We start from the raw sequence: 26,152 nt of genomic DNA, 5'->3' as shown, positions 1-26,152 counted from the left end.
CACGACTGAGTGACTAACACTTTCTTTCAGGGGTAAATAGCAAGTGCCTATGGCAAGTGCCAACTTGTAGTTGGAGACAGTATGAAATAGGATACACAAACTATCACTATGTCCAATAAACAGTATAATTCTGTGTTTCACATCTAAAGAAGAATGTAGGTAACAAAAGAGGAAAACATCACCAGAGAAAGTTAAATAAGTTTTAATTATTCAAGTTGGAAAAGAAAAAATGAGGAAATAATTCATTGATGAAAGAATTCTTTTCTGCAAAGAACAGCCTAAATCCCTAAAATTACAGTAAAAGTTACTTATAAGAGTTAAAATGAATAAAAATTACTGTCTGAAATTTTAAGAAGCTTTTGAAATATGCTTTAATGAGGTTTTCAAATAGATATATCTAAAATAGATGAGAGTTTTTTGCTATTTAATTTTTCAGATTCATTTTGAAACCATGTCTGAAAAGATTAAGACTGGTTACTCTGGAATTTATGTTAAGACTAATTTTTAAAAAGGTTACAGTTATTTCCTAATAATCTCTATTGTTATTCAAACTCTTTCATAATTTAAAAAAAGTGTGAATGTTATTCAAAATAATATTATGCTTTTTGTCTGGATAGTTAGAGATACAAATTGTTCTTATTTTCTGAGTAGTTATTACTTAATCCTCTGTGGTTACAATGGTGGTTAGAAAGCAAGTTTTCTCAAGACAAAAATATTCACTAATGAACTAACTAGCTACTTGGAAAATCAGTTCCCACTTAAACATTAAATATTCCTTTCTATTTAACACATTTATTTAACGTATTCTATTTAACTCTCCTAATTTGTCCATATATTTGTAATTTGAATTTTGCTAATTATCAGATATTCTGAGTGTTTGACAATATAATAAAAGACCATGTAGTTAAAAATCTTTCAAAAAGATAATGTCACAATTGTTTTATATTCATTACTTATCTGATTTAGTCCTAACCACAATTTAATAAGATAGGTTTTATTTCCATTTAAATATCAGCAAGTTAAGGCTTACAAAGCTTAAGAGACTTTCCCAAAGTTACACAATTAAGAAGTAGACAAAGCAAATTCATGTGAATTAATAGCCCACAAACTTACATTAAGCAACATTCATTCAGTCACTTTGAACTCTATCTGACAATTTCGAAATATTTATAGTGTGTGACTATGGTACACATAATTTAGCTCTACAGTTAAATATACCCAGTAATTTTACTTGCTTTCTCAGATGAAAAGGCTTAGAGTTCCTTCCTCTGCCTATTTCTCCTCCCCTGAATGTCTTCCCTTGTATTACAATTGGCCTATACCAAGTTGTGGGTTTCTCAGGTGGCTCTAGTGGTAAAGAACCTGCTTGCCAATGCAAAAGATATAAGAGATGCTGGTTCGATCCTGGGGTCAGGAAGATGCCCCTGGAGGAAGGCATGGCAACCCACTCCGGTGTTCTTGCCTAGAGAATCTCGAGGACAGAGGAGCCTGGAAGGCTACAGTCCACAGGGTTGTAAAGAGTTGGACATGACTGAAGCCTCTTAGCATGCACATCCCTCCACCCCCCTTCCACCTTGGCTGACAATGACAATCATTTTGTGATGTGCAGTCTAAGATCTAAGATCACAGGGAGCTGCAAAACACTCTTGACCCAGATCACATCTACATCAGCTACTGTAGATACCACAATATATCTTGTTTTATGTCTACCCAATTGGGTGACTTGACTAATTACAAGTTTGCCTTTGCCCCAGTTAAACATCTTTATGTTAGATTCAGCCCATATTCTTTACCTGATGATCTGTATCTTTTCTAGTTAATAGTCTAGAGAATTCAGCAACGTACCATTATACAAATTGCCAACATGCGCTGGATCATTGAAAAAGCAAGAGAGTTCCAGAAAAAAATCTATTTCTGCTTTATTGACTATGCCAAAGCCTTTGACTGTGTGGATCACAATAAACTGTGGAAAATTCTGAAAGAGATGGGACTACCAGACCACCTGATCTGCCTCTTGAGAAATTTGTATGCAGGTCAGGAAGCAACAGTTAGAACTGGACATGGAACAACAGACTGGTTCCAAATAGGAAAAGGAGTACGTCAAGGCTGTATATTGTCACCCCGCTTATTTAACTTGTATGCAGAGTACATCATGAGAAACGCTGGGCTGGAAGAAGCACAATCTGGAATCAAGATTGCTGGGAGAAATATCAATAACCTCAGATATGCAGATGACACCACCCTTATGGCAGAAAGTGAAGAGGAACTCAAAAGCCTCTTGATGAAAGTGAAAGAGGAGAATGAAAAAGTGGCCTTAAAGCTCAACATTCAGAAAATGAAGATCATGGCATCCGGTCCCATCACTTCATGGGAAATAGATGGGGAAACAGTAGAAACAGTGTCAGACTTTATTTTTGGGGGCTCCAAAATCACTGCAGATGGTGATTGAAGCCATGAAATTAAAAGACGCTTACTCCTTGGAAGGAAAGTCATGACCAACCTGAATAGCATATTGAAAAGCAGAGACATTACTTTGCCAACAAAGGTCCATCTAGTCAAGGCTATGGTTTTTCCAGTGGTCATGTATGGATGTGAGAGTTGGACTGTGAAGAAAGCTGAGCGCCGAAGAATTGATGCTTTTGAACTGTGGAGTTGGAGAAGACTCTTGAGAGTCCCTTGGACTGCAAGGAGATCCAACCAGTCCATTCTGAAGGAGATCAGCCCTGGGATTTCTTTGGAAGGAATGATGCTAAAGCTGAAACTCCAGTACTTTGGCCACCTCATGCGAAGAGTTGACTCATTGGCAAAGACTCTGATGCTGGGAGGGATTGGGGGCAGGAGGAGAAGGGGATGACAGAGGATGAGATGACTTGATGGCATCACTGACTCGATGGACATGAGTCTGAGTGAACTCCGGGAGATGGTGATGGACAGGGAGGCCTGGCGTGCTGCGATTCATGGGGTTGCAAAGAGTCGGACACTACTGACCAACTGAACTGAACTGAACTGAACCATTATACAATCCAAAAAGGCTGGTCTGAGAAAATTGTTCAACAATGCACTAGAAGGATTCTTCTAGATGGAGTACTACTCAAAAGAAAAAAATTAACAATTGCTCTTTAAATCAGTTATAAATCACCTACGCATATTATCCTTAACAGTATTTTGAAATTCTTGTTCATAAGGATAACATAAGAATTCCTTCAATATATACATTTGCCTTAGAATTCCAGCACACTTGGTCATAAGATCATTACATGATGTTAATAAGCATGGCTTTTCCTTTATGATGCTATTGGCATCTACTGACCATGGATGGCTTCCTAACTTACCTGCACACAGACTAAATTTTAACCTCTCCAGAATTTTGTGGGTTTGGTGTTAAGCTCCTTTATTTTTAATGCATGGTCTACCTGTTAATAAACTTGAGTATATTCTCAGCTTTAATCTCATGATAGCTTTGCAATTCTTCAGGCCACTTCTGACCACTTTTTCTCACAAGTCAGTCTCTATCCAATTATATTTTTATATTTCCTTAATAATAACTATCACTATATTTCCTTAATAATAGCTATTATATTTCCTTAATAATATCTATCAGTGAAGGCGATGGCACCTCACTCCAGTACTCTTGCCTGGAAAATCCCACGAACGGAGGAGCCTGGTGGGCTGCAGTCTGTGGGGTCGCAAAGAGACAGACACAACTAAGCGACTTCCCTTTCACTTTTCACTTTCATGTATCAGAGAAGGAAATGAAAGCCTACTCCAGTGTTCTTGCCTGGAGAATCCCAAAGATGGGGGAGCCTGGTGGGCTGCCGTCTATGGGGTCACACAGAGTCGGACATGACTGAAGTGACTTAGCAACAATAATACCTATGAGTTCCACCCCTGCTACTACATCCAAACTCCTTGAAATTGTCTCTTTTGTTTGTAATTTATTATTCCCAGAAATTATGATGAAAATTAAGATAATGTTCTCTTTCTTTCTCTTAACCACAGATAATCACATGTACATGTCTTACCTAGAGCAGTTAAGGTGGCCCACTGTAATTATATTTAAACCATGGATTCTTTATTTTATTGGAATCATATAATTGCTTTACAATACTGTGTTAGTTTCTGCTGTACAATGAAGTGAATCAACCATACGTGTACATATATCCCCCTCCCTCTTGAACCTCCCCTTCCACCCATCCCTGTCCCACCCATCCAGGTCATCACAGAGAACTGAGCTGAGCTCTCTCTGCTTTACAGCAGCTTCCCAGCAGAAACCTGTGTCACACGTTGTTGTTCAGTCCTTCAGTCCTGTCCGACTCTTCGTGACCCCATGGACTGCAGCACACCAGGCTTGCTTGTCCTTCACTATTTCCCAGAGTTTGCTCATGCTCAAACCAGTCAATGGACATGAGTCAGGGATGCCATCCAACCATCTCATCCTCTGTTGCTTCCTTCTCCCTCTGCCCTCAATCTTCCCCAGCATCAGGGTCTTTTCAAATGAATCAGTTCTTCACGTCAGGTGGCCAAAGTATTGGAGCTTCAGCTTCAGCATCAGCCCTTCCTAAGAATATTCAGGACTGATTTCCTTTAGGATTGACTGGTTTGATCTCCTTGCTGTCCAAGGGACTCTCAAGAGTCTTCTCCAGCACCACAATTTGAAAGCATCAATTCTTCAGCACTCAGTCTTCTTTATAGTCCAACTCTCACATCCATATATAACTACTGGAAAAACCATAGCTTTGACTGCTGCTGCTGCTGCTAAGTCATTTCAGTCGTGTCCAACTCTGTGCGACCCCATAGATGGCAGCCCACCAGGCTCCCCCATCCCTGGGATTCTCCAGGCAAGAACACTGGAGTGGGTTGCCATTTCCTTCTCCAATGCATGAAAGTGAAAACTGAAAGTGAAGTTGCTCAGTCGTGTCCAACTCCTAGCGACCCCATGGACTGCAGCCTACCAGGCTCTTCCGTCCATGGGATTTTTCCAGGCAAGAGTACAGGAGTGAGTTGCCATTGCCTTCTCCATAGCTTTGACTAGATGGATCTTTGTTGACAAAGTTAGGTTTCTGCTTTTTTAATATGCTGTCTAGGTTTGTCATAGCTTGTTTTCCAAGTAGCAAGCATCTTTTAATTTCGCGGCTGCTGTCACCATCCGCAGTGATTTTTGAGCCCCTCAAGATAAAATCTGTCACTGTTTTCACTTTTTCCCCATCTATTTGCCATGAAGTGATGGGACTGGATGCCATGATCGTAGCTTTTTGAATGCTGAGTTTTAAGCTAGCATTTTTCACTCTCCTCTTTCATTTTTATCAAGAGGCTCTTTAGTTCTGCTTTGCTTTCTGCCTTTAGGGTGGTATCATCTGCATATCTTAAGTTGTTGATGTTTCTCCTGGCAATCTTGATTCCAGCTTGTGATTCATCCAGCCTGGCATTTTCTATGATGTACTCTGCATATAAGTCACATAAGCAGGGTGACAGTATACAGCTTTGATGTACTCTGGTAGTGTATATATGTTAATCTTCCTTTCCCAATTTATCCCACCCTCCCCTCCTTGCTGTGAGCTCTTTAAGGAGATTATCAATTAGCTCTGTGGAACAAATGCCCTCTCTATACACAGTGAATGCCTTGAGGCTAACTCATCATCTTACCCAGGCTCTACTTTTAACTCATGCCATGATGCCACTAAGGTCTTCCGTAAGCTATGCTGTCCTCATTCTTCTTCTGCCTACAACTTTCAGGAGCTTTTCTTTTTAACTTTTAATTTTGATTTGGTAGAATACACATACATAAAGGCTTCCAAGATGGCTCAGTGGTAAAGAACTTGCCTGCCAATGAAGGAGACATGGGAGATCTGGGTTTAATTCCTGGGTGGATAAGATTCCCTGGAGGAAGAAATGGCAGTCCACTCCAGTATTCTTGCCTGGGAAATCCCATGGACAGAGAAGTCTGGCGGGCTCTAGTTCAGTGGGTTGCAAAGAGTCAGACATGACTGAGTGCCTAGGCAGGCATGCACACACACATATTTAAAATTCACCATCCTAACCATTTTCAAATGTACAGCTCAGTATTGTTAAGTATATCGCATTGCTATACAACCAGTCTCCAGAATTTTCTCATCTTGTGAGACAAACTTTGTACCCATGAAAGAACTCAATATTTCCTCCTCCTTGCAGCCCCTGGAAACCACCGTTATATTTTCTGTTTCCATGGATTTGATTACTCTAGATACTTCATATATGTGAATTGTACAGTATTTGTCTTGTTGTGAGTTAACATAATACCCTCATGGTTCATCCATGTTGTGGAATGTATGAGAGTTTCCTTCATTTTCAAGAGTGAGTAATATTCCATCATGTGCCACATTTTGCATGTGATATATACATGCAATTCATTCATTTGTTGATGGATACTTGAATTGCTTCCACCTTTTAGCTGTTGCAAATAGTGCTGCTATGGAATGGGAGTACAAATATCTCTTCAAGACCTTGCTTTTAATTCTTTTGGCTATATATCCAGAAGTAGAATTTCTGAATCATAAGCTAACACCATTTTTAATTTTTTAAGGAACTGTCATCCCATTTTTCATTATAGCTGCACCGTTTTATTTTCACCAGCAGTGCTGGAGTGTTCTAATTACTCCCGTCCTCACCGACAGTCGTTATCTGCATTTTTTTGGTAGCCATCCCAATGGGTAGGAGTTTCAGTAATCCTTTTAGAATACTCAAGATCAACCTAGAGGGATGGGATGGGATGGGAGGGAGGCTCAAGAGGGAAGGGACATGTGTATACTTAAGGCTGGTGCATGTTGATGTATGGCAGAAACGAACACAATATTGCAAAGCAATTATCCATCAATTAAAAATAAAAGGAGTATTCAAAATCACCTTCAATTTAAAGTGTTATGTCATTTTTCTGGGATCCTACCATTTTCTATTTATAGCTCAGAGTGTCACAATTTTCTTTCTTGCTTAATTCCTCCAATAACCCCAGTTCCTCCAGCCCTCCTATTTGCCACCTACTCCAAATGATCTTTTCAGAGTATGCTTTTTCAGAACTTGAATATCCCTTCTCCAGAGGTTGTCCCATGTTCAATCTCAATAACTTAAACTGTGCCATGCATTGCTACTACCTATGTCAGAGAACAAATTCAGGAAAGTCCATTGTGCCTTTGTCTTTCATTAAGCAACTATGTAAACTATGTAGATGTAGTGTTTTCCCAGATATTCAGTTTTCTCTTCTGTACGATAAGTGAACTGCATTAGGTGACAACAAAGGTTCCCTCAACTCTAGGATCCCGTACATTTTTCAAATATGCAAGACCATAAATCTGACACGTAACATTAAAAACATCACATCTACAAACCATGGTGTATCTACAAAAAGGAATTGAGAAAAAAAACAATGAAAAAATTATAACTTAAATGATCTATAATGAAAATCAGGAGGAAAACAAGCAAAACTGAAACACAAGAAAATGAAAATATGAAAGAAAGAAAAAATATGCAGTGAAAGTTTGGCGAAAATAATCTGTTTTTTTTTTTTTTTTTAATGGAACACAAGAATGTGATTGAAGAGTTTACGTGAATATAGAGATGGTCTTTAGAAGCGTTTTTAATGCGATGCTGAGGTCAAAACTCAGGACCAGTGGTGATGACAATGCCTGTGGCTGACAAATTCACACTTCCCTCTGGGGCAGCTATGGCCATAGGTTGCTTGTGTCGCGTTGTATGTATCCTGCTGACATTCCAGGAGATTTTAAAGTCTCTAAGGCATTTATAGAATGCTTAATCAAATTTCTGGAGTCTTTTAAGTCCCAAGTAAGCTTCTGTCTTTTTCACGAAATACCCTACCTGTGGTAGCCAGTCCCTAGAAATTTGTTGATTTCTTTGCTTTCTGCATCAGACTGGAAAGAGAGTCCATATGCAAATCTATAAAACAGAACAAAATGAAAAAAATAAAAAGCCAAACCCACTATCAAATTGTTAGCACTTGTTAGGAGTAAGGACTCATATCATTGCCAGTTCTTAGGTCTGCTTATTATTTTAAGTTTTGACTTAAAATAATAAATACAATCATTATAATGAGTTCATAAATGTGAGCAGTTTCTGCAATATGCTCTTTATATATTAATATGGTACAAATATGCCATCAGTAGGGGCTTCCCAGGTGGTGCTAATAAAAAAACCCAGTAAAGAACCCACTTGCCAGTGCAGGAGAGATAAGAGGTGCAGATTCGATCCCTGGGCCTGGAAAATCCCCCGGAAGAGGGCATGACAATTCACTCTAGTATTCTTGCCTGGAGAAAGAGGAGCCTGATGGGCTGCAGTCCATAGGATCACACAGAGTCGGACACGACTGAAGCCACACATGCCATCAATAGAAGTCAGAGCATTGTCTAGGAATAGTGAGTTTTTTCCCCTAAGTTAACAGCAGTTTCATAAATTTTTCCAAAATTACTCTTTTGGAACTGATGTGAGTAGTCTGGACACAGTTCAGTTCAGTTGCTCAGTCATGTCCAACTCTTTGTGACCCCATGGGCTGCAGCACCCCAGGCTTCCCTGTCCATCACCACTTCCTGGAGCTTGCTCAAACTCATGTCCGTCGAGTTGGTGATGCCATCCAACCATCTCATCCTCTGTTGTCCCCTTCTCCTCCTGCCCTTAATCTTACCAGCATCAGGGTCTTTTCCAGTGAATTGGCTCTTTGCACCAGGTAGCCAAAGTATTGGAGCTTGAGCTTCAGCATCAGTCCTTCCAATGAGTTTTCAGGACTGATTTCCTTTAGGATTGACTGTTTGATCTCCTTGCAGTGCAAGGAACTCTCATGTCTTTTCCAACAGCACAGTTCAAAAGCATCAAATCTTGATTTATGCTCCAACTCTCACATCCATACCTGACTACTGGAAAAACCATAGCTTTGACTAGATGGACCTTTGTTGGCAAAGTAGTGTCTCTGCTTTTTAACATGCTGTCTAGGTTGGTCATAGATTTTCTTTCAAGGAGCAAGAATCTTTTCATTTCGTGGCTGCCGTCACTGTCTGCAGTGATTTTGCAGCCCAAGAAAATAAAGTCTGTCAGTGTTTCCATTGTTTCCCCATCTATTTGCCATAAAGTGATGGGACCAGATGTTATGATCTTAGTTTTTTGAATGTTGAGTTTTAAGCCAGCTTTTTCCACTCCTTTCACTTTCATCAAGAGGTTCTTTAGTTATTCTTTGCTTTCTGCCATAAAGGTGGTGTCATCTGTGTATCTGAGGTTATTGATATTTCTCCCTGAAAACTTGATTTCAATTGTGCTTCATCTTGCCTGGCATTTCACATGATGTACTCTGCATATAAGTTAAATGAGCAGGGTGACAATATACAGCCTTAACATACTTCTTCACCAATTTGGAAAGTCTGCCGGCAATGCAGGAGACCTGGGTTCAATTACCAGGTCAGGAAGATAACCTGGAGAAGGAAATGGCAACCCACTCCAGTTTTCTTGCCTGGAGAATCCCATAGACAGAGGAGCCTGGCAGGCTACATGGTGTCGCAAGAGTCGGACACGACTTAGTGACTAAACCTAAACCTTACCAATCTGGACCCAGTCTGTAATTTCATGTCCAATTCAAACTGTTGCTTCTTGACCTGCATACAGATTTCTCAGAAGGCAGGTCAGGTGGCCTGGTATTCCCATCTCTTTAGGAATTTTCCACAGTTTATTGTGATCCACACAGTTAAAGGCTTTGGCATAATCAATAAAGCAGAAGTAGGTGTTTTTCTGGAACTCTCTTGCTTTTTCTATGAATCAAAAGATGTTGGCCATTTGAGCTCTGATTCCTCTGCCTTTTCTAAATCCAGCTTGAACATCTGGAAGTTCTTGGTTAACGTGCTCTTGAAGCCTGGCATGGAGAATTTTGAGCATTACTTGGCTAGCATTTTAGATGAATGCAGTTGTGTGGTAGTTTGAACATTCTTTGGCATTGCCTTTCTTTGGGATTGGAATGAAAACTGACCTTTTCCAGTCCTGTGGCCACTGATGAGTTTTCCAAATTTGCTGGCATATTGAGTGCAGCACTTTCACAGCATCATCTTTGAGGATTTGAAATAGCTCAACTGGAATTCCATCACCTCTACTAGCTTTGTTAATAGTGATGCTTCCTAAGGCCCACTGGACTTTGCATTCCAAGATGTCTGGCTCTAGGTGAGTGATCACACCATTGTGGTTGTCTGGGTCATGAAGATCTTTTTTGTATAGTTCTTCTGTGTATTCTTGCCACCTCTTCTTAAGCACCTCTGCTTCTGTTAAATACATACCATTTCTGTCCTTTATTGTGCCCATCTTTGCTTGAAATATTCCCTTGGTATCTCTAATTTTCTTGAAGAGATCTCTAGTCTTTCCCATTCTATTGTTTTCCTCTATTTCTTTGCACTGATCACTGAGGAAGGCTTTCTTATCTGTCTTTGCTATTCTTTAGAACTCTGTATTCAGATGGGTATACCTTTCCTTTTCTCCTTTGCCTTTAGCTTCTCTTCTTTTCTCAGCCATTTGTAAGGCATCCTCAGACAACCATTTTGCCTTTTGGCATTTATTTTTCTTGGGGATGTTCTTGATCACTGCCTCCTGTACAATGTCACGAACCTCTGTCCATAGTTCTTCAGGCACTCTGTCTATCAGATCTAATCCTTTGAATCTATTTGTCACTTCCACTGTATGATCATAAGGGGTTTGATTTAGGTCATACCTGAATGGTCTAGTGGTTTCCCCTACTTTCTTCAATTTAAGTCCTGATTTGGCAATAAGAAGTTCATGATCTGAGCCACAGTCAGCTCCCAGCTGTGTTTTCGCTGACTGTATAGAGCTTCTCCATCTTTGGCTGCAAAGAATATAATCAATCTGATTTCAAATTTGACCATCTGGTGACATCCATGTGTAGAGTCATCTCTTGTGTTGTTGGAAGAAGGTGTTTGCTATGACCAGTGTGTTCTCTTGGCAAAACTCTGTTAGCTTTTGTCCTGCTTCATTTTGTACTCCTACCTCAAACTTGCCTGTTTCTCCAGGTATCTCTTGACTTCCTACTTTTGCATTCTAGTCCCCTCTGATGAAAAGGATGTCTTTTTTTGGTGTTAGTTCTGGGAGGTCTTGTAGGTCTTCATAGAACCATTCAACTTCACCTTCTTCGGCATTAGTGGTTGTGGCATGGACTTGGATTACTGTGATATTGAGTGGTTTTCCTTGGAAACGAACAGAGATTATTCTGTCATTTTTTATATTTCACCCAAGTACTGCATTTTGGACTTTTGTTGACTATGAGTGCTACTCCATTTCTTTGAAAGGATTCTTGCTGACCGTAGTGGATATAATAGTCATCTGAATTAAATTCACCCATTCCAGTTCATTTTAGCTCACTGATTCCTAAAATGTCTAATGTTCCCTTTTGGCATCTCCTATTTGACCACTTCCAGTTTACCTTAATTCATGAACCTAAGTTTCCAGGTTCCTGTTCAATATTTTTCTTTACAGCATCAGACTTTACTTCCCTTCCATCACCAGTCACTTCCACATTTGGGTGCTGTTTTTGCTTTGGCTCAGCCTCTTCATTCTTTTTGGAGTTATTTCTCCACTCTTCTCCAGTAGCATATTGGGCACCTATTGACTTTAGGGAGTTCATCTTTCAGTGTCATATCTTTTTGCCTTTTCATACTCTTCATGGGGTTCTCAAGACAAGAATACGAAAGTGGTTTGCCATTCCCTTCTCCAGTGACCACATTTTGTCAGAAGTCTCCACCATGACCCATCCGTCTTGGATAGCCCTACACAGCATGGCTCATAGCTTCATTGAGTTAGACAAGGCTGTGGTCCATGTGATTAATTTGACTAGTTTTCTGTGACTGTGGTTTTCATTCTGTCTGCCCTCTTATGGGTAATATCCTGGGCTTCCCTGGTGGCTCAGAGGTTAATGTGTCTGCCTGCAATGTGGGAGACCTGGGTTCAATCCCTGGGTCAGGAAGATCCCCTGGAGAAGGAAATGGCAACCCACTCCAGTATTCTTGCCTGGAGAATCCCATGGACTCCCATGGATGGAGGAGCCTGGTGGGCTACAGTCCATGGGGTCGCAAAGAGTCAGACACGACTGAGCAACTTCACTTTCACTTTCAGTCAGTCGTGTCCGACTCTTTGCGACTCCGTGGACTGTAGCCCACCAGGCTCCTCTGTCCATGGGATTCTCCATGTAAGAATACTGGAGTGGGTTGCTGTTTCCTTCTCCAGGGGATCTTCCTGACCCAGGGATTGAACCCAGGTCTCCCGTATTGCAGGCAGAGGCTTTAACCTCTGAGCCACCAGGGAAGCCCACGAGAGGGTTATGGAAGCTTCTTAATGGGAGAGATCGACTGTGGGGGAAACTGGATCTTGTTTTGATGGGCAGGGCCATGCTCAGTAAAACTTTAATCCAATTTTCTGTTGATGGGCAGGGTTGTGTTCCCTCCCTGTTGTTTGACCTGAGACCAAACTGGTAGGGGTAATAAAGATAATGGCGACCTCATTCAAAAGGACTTGTGCAGGCACTGTTGTATTCAGCGCTCCTGACCCTGCGGCAGTCCACTGTCGACCCACGCCTCCACTGGAGACTTCTGGACACTCACAGGCCGGGTCAGTCTTCTAAAAATTGCTCTGGAAGTAGCTGACATTCTCATTGGTGATTAAACCTTCCTTCTCAGCCTGTAATGATCACTGTTTCTCTCATCTCCACTAGCATATAGCCACGATATAATCCTCTGGATGCAAAAATCCTCAATTCTTAAAATTAGTTTTTCACGTTTACCGGAAATAATCAGCATTCAGCTAGCAACTAGTGACTTAAAGCACAAAAATACTCTGGTAGCATGGATTGCAATAAAACTGAATAATTTAACAAAAAATTTTGTTAAATAACAAATATTAATTATCTAAAATAATATAGAGATATTGCCCACTGAGTAAAGCTTTAAACTTCTGGTTCATTTGTGATGAGCAATTTAAGACACATGCAACTTTAAGTAGCAAAGCCCTCAACACCTCTTGGTATGATGAGTCCATCAAAAGTGCATCCCATTTGTAAACATACTAATTTAGTTGAAATTTTATTATTGCAAGTTCTCACAACTGTATTTATGGCTCCTATAAATCTATCTTTTATGAGTCAGTGCTGATTTTACTGCATCATTTATCTGAGGAGAAAAAGAATAAAGTCATTCTCTTCCTGTTATTCAGATACTTTTCTGCATGAATGTCACTTTCATCTTAGGTATATTTGATGTTAGAGATGTTGACCTAAGTAAAGAAGTAAATAAAAGCAAGCTCAAATGACCAGAAATTGAGTTTATTGGGAATAGCAGAGGAAATGCAATTTGAGAAATCCACACTGTAGCAAGTTCCAAGCATGTCCATAGAGGGTTCTGTTCTTGGAATTCTATTTATGGGCAAGGAGCGCAAAGAGGGACAAGTCCAGCCAGAGTCCAAGCAGGAAGTTCATTGTCTTGGGGATGGGGAGACATTCTTGGTGGATGTTTGTTGGTCAGGAGGTAAGTCTCCATCTCTGTAAATCAGACTTTTGCAGAAAATCAGTCTCTCAGTTCTTAAGTTCCTTTCTGAGGATACATGCCTGAGATTCTTTATTTTATATCTTCCAGTTTCATTTTAGATAGAAATTTTTTTCACATATAGGCTTTTATTTCAAATAAAACATCAGCTATCTTTTGCTTCACTCAGCAATGTTTAAAGTTCTAAAAATAAGTAAAAAGATTAAGAATAGAAAAAAATATATAAATTCCAAGAGACCTGAGAGGGAAAATGTAGTTTGTTTATATGGAAAATTGTAAAATAATAATTCTATTATTTCATTTTTGTTGTTCTATGTATTGAATGTGAATTTCAACATTTGACATCCATTTATTACCATAATGCTAGTTATATTGTCTTGTGTACTTCAATGAATGTATTGTAGTGAGAGACATTTTATAATATTTCACCTTGAAGAGAAGTTGAACTAAAAATTTTTAATTTTATTCTAGCCGTGTTAAAATTTTCTGCTATTTTGTAATGACACTCTTCAAATGCTTCTGGAACTAAGATTCTGAAATGGATTCTCTTGCTAATATCATGTAAGACTTCCTTCTCTAAGGTTAACCTAGCTTTTGGTTCTTGTGAATGATTAGTTATACTGACATATCAGGCATCAGGAAAACTTTGGTCCAATCAAAGGTTTGTAGTGCCTTCCGATTCTTTACTCAAACCTTACACAACCTTTGCTGCTGCTAAGTTGCTCAGTCGTGTCTGACTCTGTGTGACCCCATAGACGGCAGCCCACTCCTCTGTCCCTGGGATTCTCCAGGCAAGAATGCTGAAGTAGGTTGCCATTTCTTTCTCCAACTACACAAACTTTAAGTGTTGCAAAACTGATATTGGCTCAGAGTCTGTTTGAATTATTTGGGTCTGTGAATAAACTAATCAATTCATAAATTTGAGCAGATTTGAATCTCTAACACTAGGCAGACACAGTGTTTTTCCAAAGAGCCCTCCATACCTCTCCCAGGCCAGAACCAATTATACACCTTTTTCTCATTAAAATGGGATCAAAATTAGGTCCTTTTCTGACTTCAGTTGAGATTTCTCATAAGAACTTTAAAACATGGTGTGATAATTTTGTGAAGTTTGTGAAGTTTTGAAAAATGTGTACAAAGTTATCAGAGTGATTGTCATTTGAGAAGACAGATTAGGAGTCAGGAATTTTATTTCCAACATTGTCCTAAGAGAGAAAGGGAGAAAGTTTACACAGATGATCTATGATAAAGTATTTTAGGTCTTCAAAGACAAATGTAATCAAAATGCTAGTAGAATAATGGTTGTGCATGCTAAGTTGCTTCAGTAGTGTCTGATTCTGTGACCTCATGGACTGTAGCCTGCCAGGCTCCTCTGTCTATGGGATTCTCCAGACAAGAATAATTGGTGTGGGTTGCCATGCCCTCCTCCAGGGGATCTTCCCAACCCAGGGATTGAACATATATCTCTTAAGTCTCCTGCACTGGCAAGTGGATTCTATATCACTAGCGCCACCTGGGAAGCCCAGAATAATCATGATAGGTTATTTATAAGAGGGAATTTTAGTGAAAATAATTTAACAAGGCCAAGAACTTAAAACCATAGGTAACAGTCTGGTTTATAGTAAAATTATTCAAATGAAATGCACACATTATGAATTACAATGTTTTAGTTAAATACATTTTGACATGGCAGTCAAATATATCAGGTCAATAAAATTTAATGGAGTAACATCTCTTCCGGCCAAAGACTGCCAGCACCTGCCAAATGTGAGCATTTTCTTCCTTTAGTTTTTAAAATTCCAGCTGTTTGTTAAGAACAGGAGATTTCAAGCTGGATTACATCCAGCTTGGTCTCTATCTTTCTCCTTATCATCAGGGTGACCCTATAATTTATCATCAAAATGGGGAGGCTTATGAAGATAAATGAAGGGCACTACAAGTATTTAAATTACTGTATCTTTGTAATATCTATTAACTGATGTTTTTTATATTAGTGGAAGACTATAGTTCTAATGTATAAAATATAATCCTTCCTAAAGAAATATACAAAGTATATAAAAGCAAATCAAAATAATTTAGAGCCATCTTTAAAGCTGCAATTTTTGTACTAAATTTGTAATTGTTGATGCTGTTGGTGGACCCTCCTGTATAGACTATAATGGTCTTACTGAGAAAATAATCTCTATATAGTTGAGATGGCTAAAGTATTTGATAATTTCAGAACTTAATTTCTTTGTATTGAAATATTAATAGCTAACTAGTTCAACCCATATATTTTTACAGATATTGCCTTTTTCTTCAATGAGTAACTTTTATAAAAAAATTTTTTTACAGGACAAAACTCAGTCAAATTAGTCACTTTTATTTAGGAATCTTTTCAAATTCTCCACCTGATTTACTTGCTGGAATATATGCCTTCTGAATTCCATTGACTTTCAATATAAATTATCCAGTTAAAAACAAACAGTCCATCAATATAATCTTCACATAAGATGTTCCAAAATAGATTTATGACATAAATAAAAAATAAATATTGTGCAACATTTGAGACCTCAGTGTTTCTCTCTTTCTGTTATAGGGATTAATCTCAATGTGTTACTGTTTATAAGCATCATATCTATAACTCCCGTTTGCTAAAAAGCTTCAGAATCTAAAATTTTAGTGCTGCATTTGTAAAATAATTTGACTAAACATTTCTAACTGATTTTGAATAAATTCAGCAAAAATTTGGAGAACCTATTTACTGAAAGTTTAATACCATTGCAGAATATATGAACTGATTTATACAGTAACTCTTCAAATGTTCAAATTTTTTTAAAAAAATTTAGCTGATGAAAACAGTAAATAGAACAACACGTTATGCCTTGAGGAAATACAATTTTTGGCTCAACATCAGCTTTGTCACACACAGAATTATAGTTCAGTCACTTGGTGTTCATATAAAAATGAACAATTTAACAACTACAGACTTTTTAAGAGCAGTTTTAGGTTCATGACAAAATTGAACAAAAATCAACAATTTCTTGCATACGTCTCTGACTCCACACATAAGTACATCCTCCGTGTCAACACCCCACACCAGAGAGATGCACTTATTACAATCCATGGACCTGCACTAGGGTTCACTCTTGATGGTGTGTATTCTCTGAGTTTTGACAAGTATGTAATGACTTGTATTCCGTTATAGTATTGTATAGAATAGGAAATGGCACTATAGTATTGTATAGAATAGGAAACCCACTCCAGTATTCTTGCCTGGAAAATACCAAGGACAGAGGAGTCTGGCATGTTATAGTCCATGGGGTTGCAAAGAATCGGACATGACTGACTGAGTGTGCACACACACACACAGAATAGTTTCATTGCCCTAAATATCCTCGTTGTTCTGCCTATTCACTCCTTCCTTGCCCCAGGGCCCTGGTTACCACTGAGCTTTTCACTACCTCCATAGTTTTACCCTTTCTAGAATGTCATGGAGTTGGAATTATATAGCATGTAAACTTTTCAGATTGATTGACTTCTTCCACTTAGTAACAAGCATTTAAGTTTCTTCCATATCTTTTCATGATTTGATAGCTTTCATGACTTGGGTCTATGGGAGTCTTGAACCCAAATCTATCAGACTATTACTGCCATGCTTCTGCTTCTCCTTATGGGTATCAATAAACCACCAAAAGCTGAACATTGGACATTTTTCTGGCATTGCCCACTCTTGACTAGCCCCAGAGGTACCACTCAAGAAGTTCAGGCTCCAGCTTTTCTGAATCTCTCAAGATTACACCTGTGCCTTAGCCCAACCCATAGACATTCACATGGCTATATTGCACTTGATGTTTTACACCCCCTACCTCTTACAGTGCTGTAGGCAAGTGGCAGAACTTGTCAGTGTTTATACATGCTTAGATATCTTTCTAAACTTTATCTTTGGTTCCTTTGATCAGTCTTTCTGTCTCTATAACAGTTGTTGCTGTTTAGTTGCCAAGTTGTATCTGACCCTTTGCTACCCAATGGACTGCAGCCCACCAGACTCCTCTGTCTAGAGGATTTCCCAGGCAAGAACACTGGAGTGGGTTGCCATTTCCTTCTCTAGGGGATCTTCCTGACCCAGGGATTGACCTGGCATCTCCTGCATTGGCAGACAGATTCTTTACCACTGAACCACCAGGGAAACCCTTCTGTAACAGTAATTAACCCTTTTCTATTTTTTAAAATTTTTAATTGGAGAATAATTGCTTTACAGTGTTGTGTTGATTTCTGCCTTACAACAATGCAAGTCAGCCATAGTGCATATATAAATATTTTTACATATATCCCCTCCCTCTTGAGCCTTTCTCCCCATCACTTCCCTGTCCCACCCCCTCAAGGTCATCACCAAGCACCTAGCTGAGCTCTTCTTCTTTTTACTTATGATAGTGTATATATGTCAGTGAATATATATATATATTCAAGTTCCTGGTATATGCTACATACTATTTTAGGTACTGGAAATACATGCTGCTGATTAAAACAGAATAATCTCTGCTTCTACAAAGTTTAAATTCTAGGAAGTTAGATAGGAAACAAACCAAATAAAAAGTTGATGACTGTCTACCATGTCAGAGCTTCCCTGATGGCTCAGTTGGTAGAGTCCACCTGCAAGGTGGGAGACGTTGGTTCGATCCCAGGGTTGGGAAGATACCCTGGAGAAGGGAAAGGCTACCCTCTCCAGGATTCTAGCCTGGAGAATTCCATGGAGTCCATGGGGTCAGAAAGAGTCAGACATGACTGTCAGGTAGAAAGAAGTTCAATGGAAAAAATAAGCAGGAAAGACTTACTGAAGAAAAGTATTTTATAAGATGGTCAGAGAAGCCTACTCTACTCACATTCTATGTCGGCAAAGAACTGAGGCATAGCTGTGTGTCAGTGACTTAGACTTGAAACTGAAAAGTTCTATAACTTATTTTCCCTTATCTCTATATTTTCCCCCTATTTTGACAAAATGGTCTACTAAAATATCACCTCTGACTTCCTGAAGAAACATTGAGGAAGAATGAGAGTTTTTTCTTTACCTTCTCAAGAATGCAAATATACCTTTTAAAAATGTGTTATATTGTGTTTAGAACACTTTGCATGAGATCTCCCTTTTTAACAGATTTTTAAAATGTACATTATTGTTGACTGTAAGTACAATGCTGTACAGCAGTTGTCTAGAGCTTATTCATCTTGTTTGACTAAAACTTTATGCTTGTTGATTTTTCTCATTTCTCAGTTCCTCAGCCCCTGGCGATCACCATTCCATTCTTTGATTCTATGAATATGATAATTTAAGATACTGCATATATGTGAAATCATGCCCTATTTGCCTTTCTCTGACTGGCTTATTTCACTTGACACAATATCTTCAAGCTTCATCCATGGGTTGCAACAATGAAAAATAAGACTATCATATGATCCAGTAATCTAACTTCTGGACATTTATTATAAAAGTTAAAATCAGGATCTTGAAAAAATACTAGTATTGTTGTGTTCATTGCAGCACTGTTCACAGTAGTCAAGATGTGGAGACAACTTACATATCCATTGACAGATGAATGGATAAAGAAAATGTAGTATATACATAACAATGGGGTACTATTCAACCTTTAAAAAGAAGAAAGTTCTATAATATGGGGGAAAGTCTTAGTTTCTAGAGGTGGTAGTTTCTTAAAGGTTGGTTGCAATGTGAAATTGGAAACCACTGCAATGAATTCATTTTGTTGAAGTGTAGCTGATTTATAACATTGTATTAGTTTCAAGTGTACAGTAAAATTCAGCAAAATAATCTGAAAAAATACATATATATTTTTCAAAGTGGTATGAATCATTTTGCTATACACTTGTAATGAACTCTTCAGACTCTTGTAAATTAAAATCTGTTTGTCCATCTTGAATATTAAATGGATCTCTTATCTATGCATGATTTATTTATTTATTTTTTATTGAAGGATAATTGCTTTACAAAATTTCGTTGTTTTCTGTCAAACCTCAACATGAATCAGCCATAGGTATACATATGTCGCCTCCCTTTTTAACCTTCTTCCCATCTCCATCCCCACTCCACACCTCTAGGTTGATATAGAGCCTCTGTTTGAGTTTCCTGAGGCATACAGCAAATTCCCATTTGCTATCTATTTTACAGATGTATGGAAAGAGTAACATTACCATATGCATGATTTAAAATTATGCCTTGCTCATTTGGAAAACAGTGGCTTAATGAGTTATTCAGATATTCCAAACATTAACACATAACATTATACAATATTGAAAAGTCACATTTGTTAATATCACCATTGAGCTCATCAAAAAAAATGTTTTAGGGGATGGAAAAACAATTTTACCAAAAGTCTAATGTTGAATAAAAAGCTCAAAATCTGCCATTGACGACAAATAGTGTCTGTTTCCCTCAACGTGAGAGGTTCACTCACTTCTTTTATTTTCAAGAAAATGTTTGGTCATGTACCTAATTGTAATAACCACAGCTTTTAATAATTAAATTTATTTATTTTTAATTGAAGGATAATTGCTTTACAATATTGTGTTGGTTTCTGCCAAACATCAACATGAATCGGCCGTAGGTATACCTATGTCCCCTCCCTGTTGAGCCTTCTTCCCACCTCCCTCCCCACCCATCCCTCTAAGTTAATAACCACAGTTTGCCAGTCATTTATTTTTTCAAGTAAAAATAGGATTTCAAGCAAAACCAGCCAACTTACTTGCAAATCAGTCACACCAGTGCTTTTCCTTAAAACAACCATTATGTTTAGAGTGTGCAGCTGAAGTGTTTTATCCATACTTTCCATTTTGATACACAGAATAGTAAAAGGACATTGACATAGAGGTAAAAATTTAATGAGATGGTGATTGTTATTGTTTTTATCTAGGATTTAGGGCATCCTTAAATAAAAGTGGTAATGTTTATAATGCAAGATGTGGCCACAAAGAATACAGTAACCACTAGCACAATTTGGTGCCACTGTTTTTAACTATGCTAAACACTAGGAGTTTTGCTTATTTATTTATTTTTTTTATCATCTGGGCAAATGTCAAGACAATGAAGAAGACAGATAATGTCTTACGATTATGAAAGCGGTTTGGATCTTGTACATCCCATGAAAAGATTCTACTAAAGTAATGTTTCTAAAGCACGGTTTTTGTCACGTCACTCCCCTGCTCAAAAGATTCCAATTGGTTACCATTACCCACAGGGAATTTTTTTAAAAAAATCAAACTTTCAACCTTGAGATTAAATTTTATATGATCTTACATTAATTCATCTTTTCATTCCATATGCTTCTTCATGCAAACTGGCTCTATTGATATTCCTATTATAAACCTTGGAAGTTTGTGGTTTCTTTCAACCAATCATACTCTTTCCTTTGCATGAGTGTCTCACTTTCTCTCATGTTCTTTGTATACAGGTCTTGCTTTTCTTCAAGGTCCAACTCAAATGAGGTTTACGTGGGTATCATAGATCCCTCTTCTGAATGCACATAGCACATTGTACCTCACCCATGACACTTACTTTGTACCTGGTAATAATGCTCGGCATCCCCACTAGGATGCTTTTACATATTGTCAGTGCCCAATAAATACTTGTTGAAGAAACAAGTGTTTGGTTTCACTGAGTCATTTGTTTACATGCTTCCCTGCAAATCCCCTATGAGATTGTTGGCTGAATGTAGGGTTAGTGTCTTTGTTCCCTCAATAAAGTATTCCTTCTTGTGAAACTCACTATGATACAAGGCAATTCAACTCACAGCCTTGAACTCATTAGCCAGTCTGTTCACCTTGGCAATTCCCAGAATTGTATAAAGTTCTAACAGCCAAAAACATAAGGATGCTAAAACACTGAGAACTGTGTGGAAAAGTATTGATCTTTTAAAAGTTACGTTTGAAGGCTTATTGAGGCAAAATTACCAGTTATTTTCCTTGAACACCCAGTAAATTACTCAATAAAAGTATTACCTCCCCAAACTTGCCATCTCACTATTTTTCTTCTGATTTCAAACTTAAATAGTTTAAGGGAATAGCATACTCTGATTAGGATATGTGGAGAGTGTGTGTGTGCTCAGTCCTGTCTGACTCTGTGACCCCATGGACTGTAGCCCATCAGGCTTCTCTGTCCATGGAATTTCCCAGGCAAGAATACTAGAGCAGGTTGCCATTTCCTTCTCCAGGGGATCTTCCTGACCCAAGGATCGAAATCAAGTCTCTTGTGTCTCCTTTATTGACAGGTGGATTCTTTACCACTGTGCCACCTGGAAAGCCCCATGGTTAGGATATACCCAAGCATTAAGTTACCTAGTGAGGATGATTGTTATAAGAGCAAGTTATGTATGTTGCCTATAAACTGCATCAGAGACTAACTAAAGCTTCTCTTTGAGGGAATTTCAGAGAGCTACCTTCTTTTCACAGAAGACTCTAGGAAAAATTTAGAATGTAAAAAACAAAACCAGGTTTCAGTTCATTTCTCCGTTTATCTGAGTTGGGAAATGTCTCACATATTTTGTCCTTAGGGATTGCATGTGTGAAAGAATAAAGTACCCGTTTACCTAGAAATAGATAAGAATCAGGGCATATTTTGCTAATTCTTGATCCTTGAGAAATATGCATCTATTTTCTCTCTAGGTGAAATGATATTTACAATGGCTATATCAAAAGACTTACAAATAAAATTGAAAGCCTTCTATTATTATCCACCAAATCATTCATTGCAGGATTCAATGAAATATATCCCAGTGTAAGCGAGTCTTTGCTGTGCTAAGTCCAATCATCTGGAAGACAGTCCTACAGGTTCTCATATGTGTTCAGGAACCAGAATTCATGTATGTCCCCTTCAATCTGGAGGACTTGACAACCTCTACCAAATCACACTTGCTCCATAATAAGCTATCACATGGCAGCAGCTGCTGCTGAAAGTTTGATAGTAGGATCCCAGACAGTCTACGCAGACTCTCTCACCACAGACGCCCTTGGTACCACCTTCCCCATGTCCAGTGAAGTGGATGCTGTGAGGGGTGCACACAGGTCAAGTGAGTGGGGTAGGTGTCAGGCTCCAGTTGCCACCATCACCAGCTATTTCTACTATTATCACACACACAGCCTCCTGTCTACAACATTAACTAGCAGAGAATTTGGGAGTTTCTCGTGTTTGTTGTTTTCATTCACCTAGAGCTTTTGCTTCCTTTTTCTGACCCCTTGACTTAGTTCGAGAAGGGAATGGTAAACCACTTCAGTATTTTTGCCTTGAAAACCCCATGAAGAGTATGAAAATGCAAAAAGATAGGACACTGAAAGATGAACTTCCAGGTCAGTAGGTGCCCAATATGCTACTGGAGAAGAGTGGAGAAATAACTCCAGAAAGAATGAAGAGACAGAGCCAAAGCAAAAACAACACCCAGCTGTTGATGTGACTGGTGATGGAAGTAAAGTCTGATGCTGTAAAGAACAATATTGCATAGGAACTTGGAATGTTAGGTCTGTGAATCAAGGTAAATTGGAAGTAGTCAAATAGGAGATGGCAAGAATGAACATTGACATTTTAGGAATCAGTGAACTAAAATGGACTGGAATGGACGAATTTAACTCAGATGAGCATAATATCTACGACTGCAGCAAGATCCCTTAGAAGAAATGGAATAGCCCTCATAGTCAAGTTGAGTCAAGTCATAGTTCCTCTGCCTTTTCTAAATCCAGCTTGAACATCCGGAGGTTCACGGTCCACATAATTTGAAGCCTGGCTTGGAGAATTTTTTGGGCTCCAAAATCACTGCAGATGGTGGCTGCAGTCATGAAATTAAAAGACACTCCTTGGAAGAAAAGCTATGACCAACCTAGACAGCATATTAAAAAGCAGAGACATTACTTTGCCAACAAAGGTCCATCTGTGCAAAGCTATGTTTTTTCCAGTAGTCATGTATGGATTTGACAGTTGGACTATAAAGAAAGCTGAGCACTGAAGAACTGATGCTTTTGAACTGTGGTGTTGGAGAAGACTCATGAGAGTCCCTTGTACTTCAAGGAGATCAAACCAGTCAATCCTAAAGGAAATCAGTCATGAATATTCTTCGGAAGGACTGATGCTGAAGCTGAAGCTGAAGCTCCAATACTTTGGCCAGATGATGGGAAGAACTTACTCATTGAAAAAGATCCTGATGCTGGGAAAGATTGAAGGCAGGAGGCTAAGGGGATGACAGAGGATGAGATGGTTGGATGGCATCACCGACCAATGGACATGAGTTTGAGCATGCTCTGGGAGTTGGTGATGTACAGGAAAGCCTGGCATGCTCCAGTTCATGGTGTTGCGAAGAGTTGGACACGACTAAGTGACTGAACTGAACTTACTGACTTAGCTCAGAGGCCTACCTCCAGGGCCGTCATGAATGCTGGCAATCGTCTTCCTCAACAGGTTACATTTCACATTGACTCCTTCTCTGCAACAGCCTTCACGTGTACATTTCAACAGCTTCTCACTCACAGGGAAGAAAAAGATACCACTACTATAGACAGAGGGCTTCCCTGGTGGCTCAGTTGCTAAAGAATCTGCCTGCACTGCAGGAGACCTGGGTTCGATCCCTTTGATCCCTGGGTCAGGAAGATCCCTTGGAGAAGGAAATGGCAACCCACTCTAGTACTCTTGCCTGGAAAATTCCACGGACAGAGAAGCCTGGTGGGCTACAGTCCATGGGATCGCAAAGAGCTGGACACAACTGAGTGACTTCACTTTCATTTTCTTTTGTTTCTACAGACAGAGAACATTTTAATTTACTAAAATGGGCCGGCTTACTACAAAATACATTATTTAATTCTGTTCTTAATTGACTCAGTGCATGTACAAGAGTTTAATCTCTCCACAAACTTGTGTATTTTTTTGTACACTGGATAGCAAACATTTCTATTTAAAATACCATTTGTCTACTTTGGGACTCGGGACAGAGAAGCAGATGTGATAAGTGAAAGCAGTTAATGATTAAACCAAGAAAGCACTGTACATTCCCTCCCTGGATGTTATAGTTCATATCATTTCCTAACCAGTGACAATTTCAGCTTTTGTTTGAAACGGCCCTGAATACTTTGAGAAACGGTGAGGGAGACCTAGTGTATTGGAACCAAAATGAATCATTGAGTGAATGCAGTATCTGCCTATCCTAAGGAAAGGATGTATATGCTATACTTATTAGCTTACTACATTTTCTTATGTTATTTGATACACATTTCATATGAATAGACTTCATAGCCTGAAATTGTGCAATGCATAGTTCAGTCAATAGAGTTAAGATGACATTATTTGGTCTTCTCATGCTATGGGAAATCTACAAGTGATTTGTTACAATTTCTCATCTTTGAATGCCCTGTTACATTCTAAATATTTTTACTATGTTTTGTCTAGTTGGGTACACAATGAATGATCTCATATTTGAATGGCAAGATGAGGCACCTGTACAAGTGGCAGAAGGACTCACTTTACCCCAGTTTCTGTTGAAAGAAGAGAAAGATTTACGATACTGCACTAAACATTACAACACAGGTAGGGGTTCAGTGTTCTTTATTACACTTATGACTTGTAGTTATATGCTATCCAGATGCTTCTTATAGTGCTAGGCTAATTATTTCAGCAGTTTATAGCTGAATGTTATTTATAGTCATCGAGCAGAAAATGGACATCTTCGAAATTTGCAGAACTTTTGACTCATTGCATGTTGCTATATAATTAGTCTGTATGGAACAAAAGAAATGCTTGGAATTCCATTATATTTAAATAATTTCTCTTTTTGAAACACCTATAGTTAAATAATAATGCTCTTTTCAAAAAAGTTCCTTTAATTTCTATGTGAGCAGTAAAATGTACTTTTTAACTTTCCCTGGGTCATAAACATTGTGTTTGCTAACAAAAGGAAAGAGATATATTTTTTTTAAGGCTTCTCTTGCTTAATTTTTTATTTTGGCCACAATGTCATGCATTTCAAGATATTTACTAAGCACTTACCACTCACACTGATGCAGTAGCCTGTTACCTTTGAGGATAAGTATCAGATGCAGTTATCAACATCAAGGACTGCAAAACTTGTACATTCATGCTATCTGTCCACTTTTCTCTGTTGGCATGGGATATTCCTGTAATATCTATTCTAACTCCTAACCTACTCTTACAAGTTCCCTTAAACTGCCCACATTTGACATATTTCTCCCATGTGGTGAGTGAATGCCCTTCCACTAACATCCTTAGAGTAACTATGATTCCTTTCGGGCTCAGCACTTCCAGAAATGTGACCTGACTTTCATTGTACAGCCAGTCCTCCATATCCACGGGCTCATATCCAAAGATACAACCAACTGGGAAGGAAAATATTTGGGAAAAAAATTCCAGAAAGTTCCACAAAGCAACGTTCTTCCTGTACCATTTATTTTTTTATTTTACTTTAGTTTCTTTTTTAAAAACATAATTTTACTTATTTATTTTTGGCTGTGCTGTGTGGGTTTAGTTGCTCCACAGCATGTGGGATCTTCCAGGATTGGGGAAGGAACCCCTGTCTTCTTCACTGGCAGGTGGATTTTCATCCACTGAGCCACCAGTGAAG

The 26,152-nt window shown here is 38.6% G+C and overlaps 1 protein-coding gene across 1 annotated transcript in view; it reads left to right on the top strand.

Annotated features, from left to right (window-relative positions):
* GLRA3 (glycine receptor alpha 3) overlaps positions 1–26,152 on the top strand; it is a 197,739-nt gene that overhangs the window by 126,431 nt on the left and 45,156 nt on the right. Inside the window, exon 6 of the mRNA XM_086414718.1 lies at positions 24,964–25,101. Coding sequence (XP_086270844.1) covers positions 24,964–25,101 — 138 coding nt within the window. The remainder of the gene's footprint in view (positions 1–24,963; positions 25,102–26,152) is intronic.

Source organism: Bos grunniens, chromosome 8 (genome assembly GCF_055505025.1).
Source record: "Bos grunniens cultivar Pamir isolate PY7600 chromosome 8, Bosgru_T2T1.0, whole genome shotgun sequence".
NCBI classification, from domain to species: Eukaryota; Metazoa; Chordata; class Mammalia; order Artiodactyla; family Bovidae; genus Bos; species Bos grunniens.
This window is presented reverse-complemented; position numbering and strand designations above follow the sequence as displayed.